Consider the following 13,841-nt stretch of genomic DNA (forward strand, 5'->3'; position numbering starts at 1 on the left):
ACCTTAGAAGCAATCGAAGGGGTGGGTGGTATGGGGGGGGGGGGGCGGTGTTCCGGACTAAACCTTTCATGATGAGAATGGATTATTTGTATCCCAACCTCCTCGCTGACTTTGGGTACAGGATAGATGGGCACTAAGTCCACACTTCTCAGACCTCACTCGCTGTGTTTTATCAAGGGCACTAAATTTTCTAGCTGGGTCAGGAAACTACTAGTTCTAACTCAAGAGAGAAAATAACCCACAGGGCACCCACTGTGTTGGAAGGGACAGGCGAGGGCCAGGCTCAGACACTCCTGCTCAGTGGGTATGTCTCCAATGGCGAGGAAGCTGCACTGGTCACGGAGGCAGGAATGGGAAAAGAATAACCAAGGAGAGGTCGGTCTATGTGTGCTCCTACATGCACTTAGGTCTCTGGGCTGGGAGGGTCTTTGGATCACACATCCACCTACCAGATGGTCACTCGGCCTCTGACAAAACACCACCCAGCCAGCCCTTGGCATGGCTGGAAGCCTTGGACTCTTAGAAGCTGAAATTGACTGCCCACTCATTTCCATTTCACTTCCCTGTTTTGACAGGCTAGTCCCATAGTCCCCTCTGAAGCCAAGAAAAAGAAACTGGAAAAGTATCCATCGAAAGTTGACCCGTCTTTTAATCTCTGTCCCCTTTGCCTCCAACTGGACCCTTTCCCTCCTCAGGTCCAGAGGGAGAGGTGCCTGTCACTGTTTAGTGCCTTGACCTTGGTGGGAAGGACCCCAGGCATCTTTCACAGCATCTTTGCATCCCCTGGAAATCAGGTTATTTGATTTCATGGCATGCATTTTGGCCAAGAATGGCAAAGAATGACCTAGATTCCAATGGAACCTTCCAGAAAGGGGATGCATCCTTGGTCAGGACCTGGGGGTTTTTTGTTTGGGAGAGTCTCTCTGTGCCATTGGCACTAGGCCAAGGCAATACATGTCCGGAGGCCCCTGTCCTGCTGAGGAGGCCCCAAAGAGGAGCCAGAGGAAGCCAAATCGCTCCTTTGAGGAGCCTCAGATCTAGGTGGGCAGAGCCTTGCCTGTGACAGACAGATCCGGGATGAACGGGGAAGTATCCAAACAGAGCTCCGCCTTAGGGTGGTGCCTGGGCTCCAGGGCAAATGGACAGCCCCTGACCCTTCTGGAGTCTCTGTCTAGAAATGGTGTTTTTACAGAACCACTAACTTACTTTTGGGGAACGAATGGTAAAATTCATTTAGCAACATCTCACTTTCGATGTGCGTAGAAATTAAATGTAGCTGAACAGTTTCCTCCTTCAGCCCTTCCGTTCCTTTCCTTTCCTCCAAGGGCCTCACATGGTTGTGGATACGGGGCACCTGAGAGCAGTGGGACCTGGGAAATGCCAGGGGCACCTGAGCCTTCTCGCCAGCAGGCTTTCCCGTGGTCATCTAACCCCTGCTTTGGGGGCCTGGAGGTTTTCACAGGAAGCGAAGAAAAAGAATACACACCAAAGAAAGATCCTGGAGCCTGGGTGTGTTCCAAGTGTGAGATCAATTTCTTTTTATTGCCATCTTAACAAAAATACTCGGGAAGGCAATCTTTGATTCCAGCATCGGAGGGCAGGGCAATGCCAGGCAATAATCAAGCCACTGGGCTGTCACAGGGTAGTGTTCAGTTTGGGGAAGCAGGGACCCCAACTGAACCAGAGAACGGGGAGATGGAGCTGAGGCCACGAGGACACTGCACTTGCCCTCCATTCTCCCTACAAGGGACAAAGCGTGGCCTGGGTGTAGAAGCAGCACTCCAGGAACGGCCCGGCAGGCACTGGGCACAGCAGTCCTCCCAGCCCCACTATGGCTCTAGCGGGCAGGCATGGGAGGGTGAAGGGCTGGGGGCTGAGAGTTTCTGCCAGGGTCAGTCTTAGGCCAAGGAGCAAAGAGGACACAGAGCCGAGTTGCACCCATGTCAGAGCTAAGCTTGCATCTGCCACCCCCCATGTCCCTTCCTAACTCTAAGACCTTGGCTCTCTCCCCAGACTCCAAAACAAAACTTGAAGCTACAGATATGTGTAACTGATGCGTATGCAGCCCAAGCAAGCAGAGGCAAGGCATGCTGGTACCTGGAACAGACAGGAGCTCTTCTGAGCTTTGGGCTTTGGGTACTTTTAGAAGCCAGAGGAGGGGTTTCCTTCTGGATCCCGAGACTTGCCCCCGCTCTCCCCACCCCCCGGCCACTGGCGAGGTGAGTAGACTCACCTCCTAAATGCTGCTGCCACCTGCCTTCCACTCACACCCAGGAGAGCTGAGGCAGGGGCAGGCAAAAAGCAGCACCTCTCTCATCCAGATTTGGCCCCCGACAGAGGAGCTGGGAACATCCACAGACCTGGCTTCCAGTCCTGCCCGCCACCAACTGCAGTGTCATTTGTCGTCTATGAAATGCGGATGATGATGGCAATCGTGAGGATAATAATACCCGACCGGGACCAGGCCGCCACTCGGCTGCCCTGAGAACCCAGAGAGCGCACACCTGCAGGCGCGGGAGAAGCATCCAGTGCTCTCCCTACGAACGCCAGGTCATCTTCTTCCCGACGCCACCCCCTGCTCCCCACTCCACAAACGGCAAGCACAGCAGCTGAGCACACGCACACAGGAGGGCAAGCGAAGGCCAAGGCAGGGGCGCCACCCACCAGGGTCAGAGCCCTGGGGGAGGGAGGACAGACCCCTCCTGGAAGGGCTGGGCCCCACCCGCCCATCCTCAGGCCTCGCTTCCTCTGAAAGCAGCAGAATCAGGGCCTGGGAGGCTGACACAGCCCTGAGGATGGAAAGCGGGGTTCCATTCAGATGCTCCCCACGTTTGTTCCCCCTTCCCTGCCGGCCTGCTGCCATGAGGCGCAGACCAAGAGGAGGCTGCCCTCCAGGCCAAGCAAGCATCAAGCAGGGAGCTTTTCCTGCATCTTGAGCATCTGCCAGAGATGAGAGAGGAGGCTGCGTACATGCTCGGTCAGAGCATAGGGTGCCAACCTGCCCTCGGTGAGGAGATGACATCCCCCCAAATCCTACAAGGGTCATCAGACCTGGACATAAGAGACCGGCTCCTGTCTCAAGGCCAGACACCCTTCCTCCATTTCTCTTCCTCTTAGTGCAGACTGGCCAGGTTAGAAATTGTGCTTTCTCTTCCGAGACCTGGTAGTCCGTGCAGGGGTGGGTGCTGGGGGAGCCTGTGGGGGCTCCAGCTGGGGAGCCTCGGCCTGGAGTGCAGAGCCTGTGGGCGCTGCTTCATCCGGTCCCCGCTGAGATGCCTGAACCGTATCCCGGATCTCTGTCAGCGTCTGGCACATCTGACTGACGCGACTGGTCAGCTCGGCCATGGCCTGGCTGATGACGTGCATGCTGGTGGCCATGTCCCTGTGCACGGTCACCAGGTCCTGGCAGAATTGCTGGAACATCTCAGTCTGCTGGGCGTGGGCGTGGAGGAGCTGCCAGTCAAGGCCCGTTCTGGGCGGGCTGGGGTGTGGCCGAGGGGTCCTGCAGGAGGCCTGGGCCTGGGGCGAAGGCCGGGGCAGGGTCTCTGGCTTAGGGCCCACGGTCTCAGATTGGTCTGAGGAGGAGGAGGAGCGGAGCAGGGTGGGCCTGGCCAGACGGGCCTCTTCTTCCCGTGACTGCGGCAGGGACGCCCGCATAGCCTGCCTTGAGGGCCCGGGTGTCTCCTCATCTTCATCATCTTGGGGAATAGAAACAAACAAGGGCAAACAATTACATCAGGGAGAAAGGGGGCAGCCCTGGGCTTGGACCCACCCCCCAAGTTACCTTAGCATCCCCCTCCCCTGTCACCACCCAGCCTAGCTCGGCACATGCCCACTGCCTGCCCACCCACAGAAAAACACCTGCTGCCCAAAGCCCTGAGGTAAGCGGGCAGGAACTGCCGAGGAGAGGAATGAGCATGAGCAGTGCCCGGTCTCCTTTCTTTCACAGGAACAGCGAGTCTAGTGCGAGAGAGCCCAGGTCAGGGGACTTGGCGCGACCCCAGCGTCACTGACAGCATGTCAGCCTGATCGCCCTCTCCATCTCTCTGTGACTCAGTTTCTGCAAAGCAAAGAGAACCACTCCTCTCGTTTATCTCCTCAACCACTTGCCCGCCTAGCAGGGTTGTTAAGAAGACTACACAGAGAACAGACGCAAAGGTGCTTGGCAAAGATGACAGGGACACTTGCTTGCCAAAAGGTACTAGATGCCGCTCTGAGTCCCAGCCTCCATGAGGCCATTTCTGAATTGTTTGGGGCCACCTTGTGGCCTTGCTGGAATCTGCAACTTTCAGTCACACGGGGAGCGGGGAGGGGAATATTGACAAGCTGGAGAAGGGAGGCAAGGAATGGCGCCAGAACAGACAAGCCCAGAAAGTGCCGAGCAGGACATCTACCTCTGCAACCAGTCCCGACGCCCCCCTGGGCCACTCCAGGCAGGCTACCCGGACAGACATACCCCTCCTGCCAGGAGTCTGATGGCACACAGGGACCGTCAGCCAGCCAGCCGGCCAGTCACTGGGAGGGGCCCAGCCCCTGCACATACAGGCCTCGGCTTTCTTGCGATCAGGTTATAAGCTGGTTCCCGTGGCAGGAATAAAAATATACAGGCTGACCCTGCTGACAGGCACACCTGTACCTGAGGGGCTGAATTCAGAACCACTCCCAGAGGAGGTGATGGGAGGACAGACAGACTCATCTTGCCCCTGACCGGATGCCTCCCTAGGGCCCTGGGGTCTCTCTTGGGCCAGCACAGTAAGAGCAGTGCCTCCCTGTCTCTCTCAGTGGGACAGCAGCCATCCCCCTGGAATCGGGCCACCGTTCTGCGAGGCAGGGTTGGAAGGAGCAGGCAGGGCTGAGGTGGTGCTGCCCCCTCCCTTCCAGGGCCCCATTCCACCGAGCCCTGGCCAAGTGCTGTAACAGCTGGTGGACTGGTGGGGAAGGAGGGGGGGTGGGGGCTGGCCCAGCCTGCAGTGGAGGGTCCCGGGCCCCCTGCCCAGCCCAGTTCACATTTGGTAACCTCATTACCTTCCCTCTTGAGGAGACAGAGGGGTGAACAGGGCAGGATTTAGGCAACAAACTTAACGGGTGCGGGGCCCCTTCTTTTTCTCATAATTGGATGGAATTGTCCTGGAATTTAACAAAACACTGACACCCAGGGAGCTGGCAGATCCGGGCTGGAGTCCTGGTTCTGGGGACCCCCCTGTTTCTGGAGCTCAGATGCCTCATCTGGGAAACGAGGAAGTTCGACTCCGTCTCCACGTTCCTTCTTAGCCCTAAAAATCTGAGTCTGAACGGCCACCTGTCAGGAGCCCCGGCCAAACAGGAAATTAGCAGATCCCAATAGCAAGGGGCCTGGGAAGGGAAGGCCGGGTCTGTGAACCGCCCTCCGGTGGGCTGGCCGGCTTCTCCTGCCCTGCTCGTCTCTCAGAGGCCAGATGGCCTCCAGTTACGACTATAAGTTGAAGAACTGAAGGGGGTGCAGCTCCAGCACAGAAGGGCCTCGATTGCTCCCCCTTCTGGTGAGCCCCAGCTAGAAACACACAGGGCTGGGCCAGGAGACACAACACCCACCCAGCCCCTGGAGTCAAAGTCTGTCCTGAGACACAGGAAGCAGAAGGGAGAGAGGGAAACACATGCTGAGGGGGGGAAGGGACACGAGGGTGGTGTGGACTCAGAGGGGACCCACTGAGCACAGAGGCAGGGATCCTAGGGGAGCCTCAGGGCGGGCAGCAAGAGGCAGAGTGCAGAGAGAAGTGGGAGAAGGCAGAAAATAACACAGAAATAGAGACGTTAGGAACAGACAGAGAAGGGGCTGATCTTTCCATGGCCTGGGCCCTGAAGACTTGGCTGGCTTCCTCTCACACCCCCTCCCCCTCGCCTGCTCCACTGGGCTTCCCTGGCTCTTCTCTGTTCCTGGAACGTGCCAAGCGCCTTCCTGATGCGGGGCCTTGTACATGCTGTTCTCCGCCTGTGAGGCACTCCCCTCCCCTCTGCGCCCCACGCAGTCATCGGCCTGGTTAACTCTTGCTCATCCTTTGCATCTCAGTGCACTGTCCCTCCTGGGAGCCCTCCCCAGCCCCTGGTGGAGAGCCTGTTCCACCCCACTTACTCTCAGACAGGCTGCTACATCATTTGCAGGGCCAAATGCAACATGAAAACGCAGAGCGCCATGTTCAAAAACTATTATGAGTTTTGGGAAGGGAACAGCAGAGCATTTAACTCAGCTCGGAGCCCCGGTTACAAGTGATGGCAAGGGTCACACACCCATGAAGTCAGCCCTCAGGACTCCTTGTACTGGTCCCTCGATCCCTTGTTACAAATTTCCTTGTGCGATTATTTACTTAAAGTTTGTCTATTCCCACGAGTCTAGGAACTCCCTGAGAGCAGGACCGGTGTAGATTTTATACACAACTCCTGGCGCAGTGTTCAGGAAATATTCTAGAATGAATGAACGGAAAGGGGTGGAGAAGACAGAGTGGGACGAGGAGGGAAGAGTGGAAAGATGGGCGAATCAGAGGGGGACAGAAGAGAGAAGGAGTAGGCAAGTGAGTGGGAAACCGCCAAGGAGGGGGCTAGGGAGCAGGCGGGAGGAGCCTGGGGAGGGGAGACCGTGGTACTCACAGCTGGTCGAAGGGCTGTCGGTGCCATCCAGTTCTGCCCTGGGGAAGCTGTGCCCGGAACGGGCCGAGAGCAGCGCTGACTCGATGGCCCGCTCGTGGGCAGTGAGCACAATGGCAGGGCCCCGGCCCCCGGCCCCGGGGCCTGACAGGGACTGCTGCATGAAGGCCAGCTTGTCCTTGGTCCTCCGTTTCATGTCATCCCATCTGTGCTTAATGTCCTTGACGGAGCGGGGAACCTGGCTCACAGAGGTGATTTTCCGAGCTATGCCTTCCCAAATCTTGTCCCTGTCGGCATGGGACAGCCGCATGGTCTCCCTCCCAAAGAGAACAGCTTCATGGCGGGTCACCTCGGTGACCAGAATGTCCAGCTCCTCCTTGGAGAACTTGGGCTTCCGCTTACGATCGGCCAGGGGTGCCACATTCCTTGGGTGCAATATCCCACAAAGCACAATTGGGTAAATGACTGTCAGCGTGGGCGGTCCTCCTCCTTCCTAATGCCGGCCCCCAGCTGGGGAGCCAGGAGGCACCTGGGCGCCCTCTCCAGCTCACCATCACTACACCCTCCTCCTACCGAGAGGTCCTCGCGCTACTCCTCGGAAGGAAGGGAGCCACACGGCGCACGCAGGTGGGAGCGCTGGGCTGAGCCCACCTCTGGTTCCGGCCTTACCTCTCAGCTGTGCCGCCAGAGCAGTCACTCAGCCCCTCCCAGCCCACTCTCCCCATCCGGAAAGGGAGTAACAACCGCACCAACCGAGGGGATTCTTCCAAGGGGGCAAAGGCACTGGGGTGTACGAGAGCTCTAAAGCCCTGAACAGGAAGAGAGGATGCCTATAGGGGTTAGGATTAGGCCACTGCTTCTATGCATGGCTGGCAGGAAGAATAATTAAACAGGAAAACTATTCACAGAGGCCTTTCATGGTCTGTGGCCTTGCTGGTGATGCTCGGAATTAGGGTACGGTCACAGAGAGCTTATTCTGTCCCATGGCTCTCTGCCCCGTCCCCTGCACCCAAGTCCCCACTAGGTCCCCACGCCCCTCCCACTGGAGCGCTGGCTGGCAGCTGCTCCTTTTGGATGTAGGTGCCTGTGGCTTTCTGGCAGCTCATGGGTAGGATGTGTGGAGCCCATGAGCCCCACTGGACGGCGAGTTCCATTTCAATGGAGACCAGGAGTGACCTTGGCTTCCATCTGCATAGAGCAGCCAGGGGCCCTGGGCAAGGGGACAGCATGGCCCCTCCCCCTTCTGGCCTGGCACCTGCTCTGGCTTTGAACTCAGTCTCCACCGTGTGGTTCTGTCTGCCCTTTAACTAGTGTCAAAAGGTCCATCCAACACAAGAACTCGGGGTATGGAGGGAGACCTGGAACCGATTCACTTCTCCGACTGCTGCCGAAGCTTCAACAAGAGGCCAGGAGCACAAAGACCCTTGAGGCCGGGCCTTGCCCTTGGACAGACCTGGGACTAGAGGCCCAGTCTCCTCTGCAAACTGTTTCTGTAAAACAAGGATGGTGCATCTAGTGCCACCTCCCAGGGTCGCCAGAAGGATTGCATGCAGGGGGTTTCAATCTCAACGCTGTTGGCATTTGGGGCAGAAATTTTCTTTGTTAGTGGGGGAGGGGCGCCCTGGGCGGTACAGGAGGTTAATCAGCATCCGTGGCTTCTGCCCAAGAGAACTGAGCAGCATCCACCCTAGAGGTGTGACAGCCAAACATGCCTGAAGGGACTGCCAATACCCCAGGGGCCAAACAGCCCACCGATTTCATGACTGCAGAGCGCCTAGCACAGGGCTGCCATAGAGTCAGTGCTCACTAGGCGGGTGCCCATTCTCCTCCCGGCCCACTGCGTATTTGAAGAAACTCCATTAGATCCTCAGAAGACCCGAGGCAGGGACAGTGCACCTGACGGTGTCTGCAAACGGGAAAGCTGCACAGACGGCAGCTGCACGCTAAGGGAGAAGGAAGTTCCCAGGATGAACTGGCTTCCCCCTCCAACTACCACCAGAGGGGCATCTCCCTGACAACGACCACACACCGAGCCCCACCGACTCCTGGAGCCTTCAATGCGATGAGGACCCCACAGCGGTGACTACCCTGGTGTATCTTGGATCAGAAGGAGGCCTGGAGCAGAAACAGGACAGATCCCACCCCGCAAGGTAGCGGTGGCAGAAGCCGCCCACAGGGCTCAGGAAGCCATGCTGCTGTGCACAAGCAGGAAGAACACTAGACCACAAGTCCAGGGTCAGCCACTGACCCCATGACCTTGTTCTGCCACTGACCACATGACCTTGCCTTGCTCTGGGCCTCAGTTTACCCAGGAAGCATGAAGACTGGTATAGAGCTGTGGTTCTCAACACTAGTGGCGCATCAGAATTACCACGGAGAGCTTTAAAGAACACCGGTGCCCTGGGCTCCATCCCAGCCCAAGTAAGTCAGACTCTCTGGGGGGCCAGGTGATCATTCACTTAGCTCAGACTTTACCCCCACTTTGGAATTGTGGTAAAGCCCCATTCCCCAGCTGCAAGACCAGAGAAGGGTGGGAAAGCGGGACAGAATCAGCTCCCCCCGACAAAATGTCTGAAGTGACGGTGCAGGAAGGCCTGAACCAGACTGTCTCAGACACACTCTCCTTCGCTCGCCGACAGCCCCTACAGCAACAGGGGCAGAAGCACAGGCCAGGGGCCCGCGACACACAGCCATCTGATGGCTCAGCGGACGTGTGGTCCCACTGCTATGCCTTTGCTCACCGTGCCTTCAAACAAAAGCCCGGCCCCTTCGAAGGCTCAGTTCAAAGGCCCCTCCTCTTTCATCTGGGCCCCACAGCACATGGTTTCAGAAAGGGCAGTTTCCGTGGTGGAAGGTGTGTCCTGGGAGGGCAGGGCGCCTGGTACAGGCTCTGGCTCCCTGTAGGTGCTCAGGAACGGGCGGTAAGTTGCATGTGCAGAGCTGACTGCATCCAGCGGTCGGGGAGAAGGAAGTCAGGAGGGTGGGTTGCCTTCCTGGAGCCACTTTCAGGGCGTGGCTGAGGCTCAGGTGGGAGCACAGGGGCGCAGTGAAGCCACAGAGAGGGAACCGGAGACAATGTCACACCCTCCCCACCTCAAACCAATTACTCCTCATTTGCTTGGAAAGTCTCATTGTTTGAGTACAGCAAACTTCCTCTTAGGAAGTCCCTAACTGCCCTTCCTCCAAGTACACTCTCAGCCCCCAGTCTCCACAAGTTACAGAACTGCACAGATGCCCAGAGGGCCCCATCCATGGTGTGGCTGTGGCCTGGGTCCAGCTATCCGAGGCCTCCCTTCCCTCCCAACCCAGATCCAAACCTCCATCACCACTCCCAAGTCCCAGAGAGAGGCCACCAAAAGGGCAACAAGGCAAGTCAGACCTTCCACACCCTCCCACAGACCCCCCGGGTGGGGCCCTGGCACACAGCACAGACCAGCAGCACAGAACCCAAAGAGGAGCCTTCAGAGTTCCAGCTCAGCTCAGCCGCCTCTGGGTGACCCTGGCCAGTCGCCTGCTCTCCTTGGCTGGCCATAAAGGATCCTTCTGGCGCAAACTTCTGTCCCAAACACCGGACCACAGTAAAACCACTCTTGGAAGTACTCATGCCTGGGCCTCAAGCACCATTGAAAACTGCCGGAAGCCTCCTTCTCCATGGAGCCATTGAGACAACTGCGGTGGCTGCCCTGGGTGAGTCCTGCACCACTCCAGCAGGATCTGCCCTGCGAGAGGCGGCGCAGCCCTGGGTGGAGGGAATGTGGCCAGGAGCCAGGGGCCTGGGTACGCCAGACCCCATCTCTAGGGGTCCCTGTATCCCACCTGTCTGGCCACAGGCCTCCTCCAGAGCCCCCTGATGGAAGACTGGGGGAGCTAGAGGGTCGCCTAGAGCTAGACACATCTCAAACCCTGCAAACAGCAGTCCTGGTGCCTTTGGGGGTCCCCACCACTGGAAACCCCACAGGCCCAGCATCTCCCCCGTCTCTTTCCAGAGTCCAGGCAAGTCTCCCGGGAAGTTAGCAGAGAGCAGGACTCACCTCATCCAGTTGGCTTTAGTCTCGTCTGACCCGTCTATGGACTTGTAGCGGTTGTTCTTGTCCACAATCTGGAAGACAGAGAAGGAGTCTAGAATGGGCCATTCTACAGGGGGCTCTCATATTCTTGGGCTCCTCCCAAAACCAGGGCCCAGGGCCTGGCTCCATCTGCTACCATCCTGAAACTTCCTTTTGCCCTCCGGCCACAGCGCCCCCACTGCTGCAGGGCTGAAACCCAGGCCTGAGCCAGCAGCAGTAAAATTTCTCTCTCTTTCTCTCTCTCTCTCTCTCTCTTTCTCTCTCTCTCTCTCTCTCTCTCTCTCTCTCTCTCTCTCTCTCTCTTTCTTTCTCTCTCTCTTTCTGTGGGAGACAGAGGCTTTCTCTGGAGGACTAGACATATGTGGTTTGAGAGGGCTCCTCCTCTCCCAAATCTCTGAATGTTCAAGAACCTCGGGGTTTGGGCTGGGCCCCTTTACCTTCTGTAAAACTGCCATTCTTTCATCATCATTCCTGAGTTCAGCTGGGTAGGCAATTTTAAGCAGATGAAGTTTTATTCTTTTTCAGCGCTTCTGAAGACTGTCAAGAAGGCTGCCAGGCGCTCTTACCAGCCCACTCTTAGTCTAAGGTTCTTTTGAGGATAACCTGTCTATGGTGCATTCTGAGACTTTCTCCTTATTCTTGATTTTCTGTACTTTCACCATGTGGTCCTGAAGTGGAGATTCACTTTTATAAAATATGTGCATTACTTGATGAGCAAGCACATTATTTGATTAGGACTTATATCTCTTTTTTTAATGCTGAAAAATTCTCAGCTGTTATGCTTATGAGTATAGCTTCTCAATCATTTTCTCCAGTCTCCTATTGAATAATTTCTATTAAACATATTTTGGAGTAGTTCAATCTATTCCCCATGTCTTTTAACTGCCCTTTCATGTTTTTCTCTTTCTGGACAATACTTTGGGAAAATTTCTCAACCTCTCTCCCAATTCACTAATTTTCTCTTTAACTGCACCCAGATCAGAGGTTGTCCATCTATAGAGTTTCTTCCTTTCTTTCCTTCCCTTTTCAATGAGTACTTTCAATGCAATGAATATTTTTCATTCTCAGAATTTTTAATTGTTTTTATTTCACATCCATCTTTTCTTACTCTGCCTTTTTGTTTCATGTCATGTTCCTTCTTTTTCCTATTCTAACAGCTTTATTAAAGTGTAATTGACATATAATGTACCATTTGATAAGTTCTCACAAACGTATGCATCCATTATCACAATCAAGAAAACAAACATATCCATCACCCCCAACAGTTTCCTTATGGCCTCTGTAATCTCATATTTGTCAGCTGCATATCTGTTTTGGAGAAGTGACTGTTCAGATTTTTTCCCCATTTTTTAAATTGTGGGGTTTTTTCTTATTGTTGAGTTTTGAGAGTTTTAAAAAATATATGTTGGGTCCGGGCTGGGTAGCTCAGTTGGTTAGAGTATCATCCCAATACACCAAGGTTGTGGGTTTGATCCCTAGTCCGGGCACATAAAAGAATCAAACGATGATTACATAAACAAGTAGAACAACAAATAGATGTATTTCTCTCTCTTCCTCTCTCTTTCTAAAATACATATTTTGGAATCAGGTCATTTATCAGATATATGATTTACAAACATTTTTATCTAGTCTGTGGCTTGTTTATTCATTCTCTTACAGATGTCTTTCTAAGAGCAAAGTTTTTCAAATGAACAAACAAACAAAAACCCACTGTCTTGATCTCTTTAATGGATGTTCTCCTTCCTTTATTTCTTTGAGGGGATCATAAGCCCGTGACTGCTGATTATCCCCATTGTAACAAACCCTCAGAATTACAGCTGGGCACCTCGCTACCTGTAATAACAGAATACATTTTTTGGCTTCTTCTCTAGCTAAGGTCTGGCCAATAGGATGTAAGTGAAAGTGTCATGTGTCAGCGTCCTGAAAACTTCTTCAAAAGACAACTGATACAGGCCCTTCTACCATCCTGCTGCCTAGAATGCAGATGTGATAGCTGGAGCTCTAGGTACCAACCTGAACTGTGAGGATAATCCAAGCATAGAGAGAGTGATGAGCTAGATCAGCCGTGGGCAAACTACGGCCTGCGGGTCGGATCCGGCCCGTTTGAAATGAATAAAACTATTGAAATAAAAGACCGTACCCTTTTATGTAATGATGTTTACTTTGAATTTATATTAGTTCACACAAACACTCCATCCATGCTTTTGTTCCGGCCCTCCGGTCCAATTTAAGAACCCATTGTGGCCCTCAAGTCAAAAAAGTTTGCCCACCCCTGAGCTAGATTAAGCATGGTTCTCTGAGGACTCAATGGAGCAGAGCCACCTCACGAGGTCTAGAATCTATAAAAATAAAAGCCTAAGTGACCGTTCGACCGGTATCTATGACGCACACTGACCACCAGGGGCAGATGCTCAATGCACAGGCATGGAAACATGGAACAGACTGATGACAATCTCAGAGGGAAGGGGGGAGGGGAAAGGGGGAAAGAAATTAATGAAACATCTTATATGCATACTAGAGGCCTGGTGCACGGATTCATGCACCGATAGGGTCCCTCGGCCTGGCCTATGGGAATTGGGCAGGAACCAGCAGTCCGACATCCCCTGAGGGGTCCCAGATTGTGAGAGGGCACAGGCCAGGCTAAGGGACCCACTGGTGCATGAATCCGTGCACCAGACCTCTAGTATCTTAATAAAATTGTGTGTGTGTTTTTTTAAAAGAAAGTTGCCCTTCATCCCTCCCTCTCAATCCTGCTCCCCCACCCCCAGTATCTAATCCCTCAGCAAGTCCTTCAAATCAGGTTTCAAAAATGTTCCTCTCCACAGCTTCCTGCTTCCCCTGGTCTAAGCCATCACCAGCTCTTATCTAGACAACTGCAAGAGATCCTAAATAACCTCCCTGATGCCATTCTTAACTCTCCACCGATTCTCCTCAAAGCAGCCAGAGGAATCATTTATCAATATAAATCAGACATGCCTCTCTCCAGCTCAATGTGGCATCCACTGCACCTACAATAAAACTCGGACTTAGGGTCATAGCCTTCAAGACCCAGTTGACTTGGTCCCCGGCTGCCTCCTCAGCTTCTCTCGAGCCTCTTCTCCCTTCACTTTTCTGCTGCCACGATGATCTGAGAGTGAATCTTTACACTGGTTGGGT

General features: G+C 54.5%; 1 protein-coding gene across 5 annotated transcripts in view; it reads right to left on the reverse strand.

Annotated features, from left to right (window-relative positions):
• Positions 1 to 13,841, reverse strand: part of PRDM11 (PR/SET domain 11) — an 85,438-nt gene that overhangs the window by 18,623 nt on the left and 52,974 nt on the right. For 4 of the 5 annotated variants that reach the window (XM_036326111.1, XM_036326110.1, XM_036326112.1 and 1 more), the window contains exon 5: positions 10,650 to 10,717. In XM_036326111.1, coding sequence (XP_036182004.1) covers positions 10,650 to 10,717 — 68 coding nt within the window. Of the gene's footprint in view, positions 1 to 1,504; positions 3,699 to 6,621; positions 7,044 to 10,649; positions 10,718 to 13,841 lie in introns of those variants that run through there. The other variant, XM_036326114.1, reaches the window with a different exon arrangement.

The sequence above is a fragment of the Myotis myotis genome, unplaced genomic scaffold (assembly GCF_014108235.1).
Source record: "Myotis myotis isolate mMyoMyo1 unplaced genomic scaffold, mMyoMyo1.p scaffold_m19_p_10, whole genome shotgun sequence".
In the NCBI taxonomy this organism is placed as follows: domain Eukaryota; kingdom Metazoa; phylum Chordata; class Mammalia; order Chiroptera; family Vespertilionidae; genus Myotis; species Myotis myotis.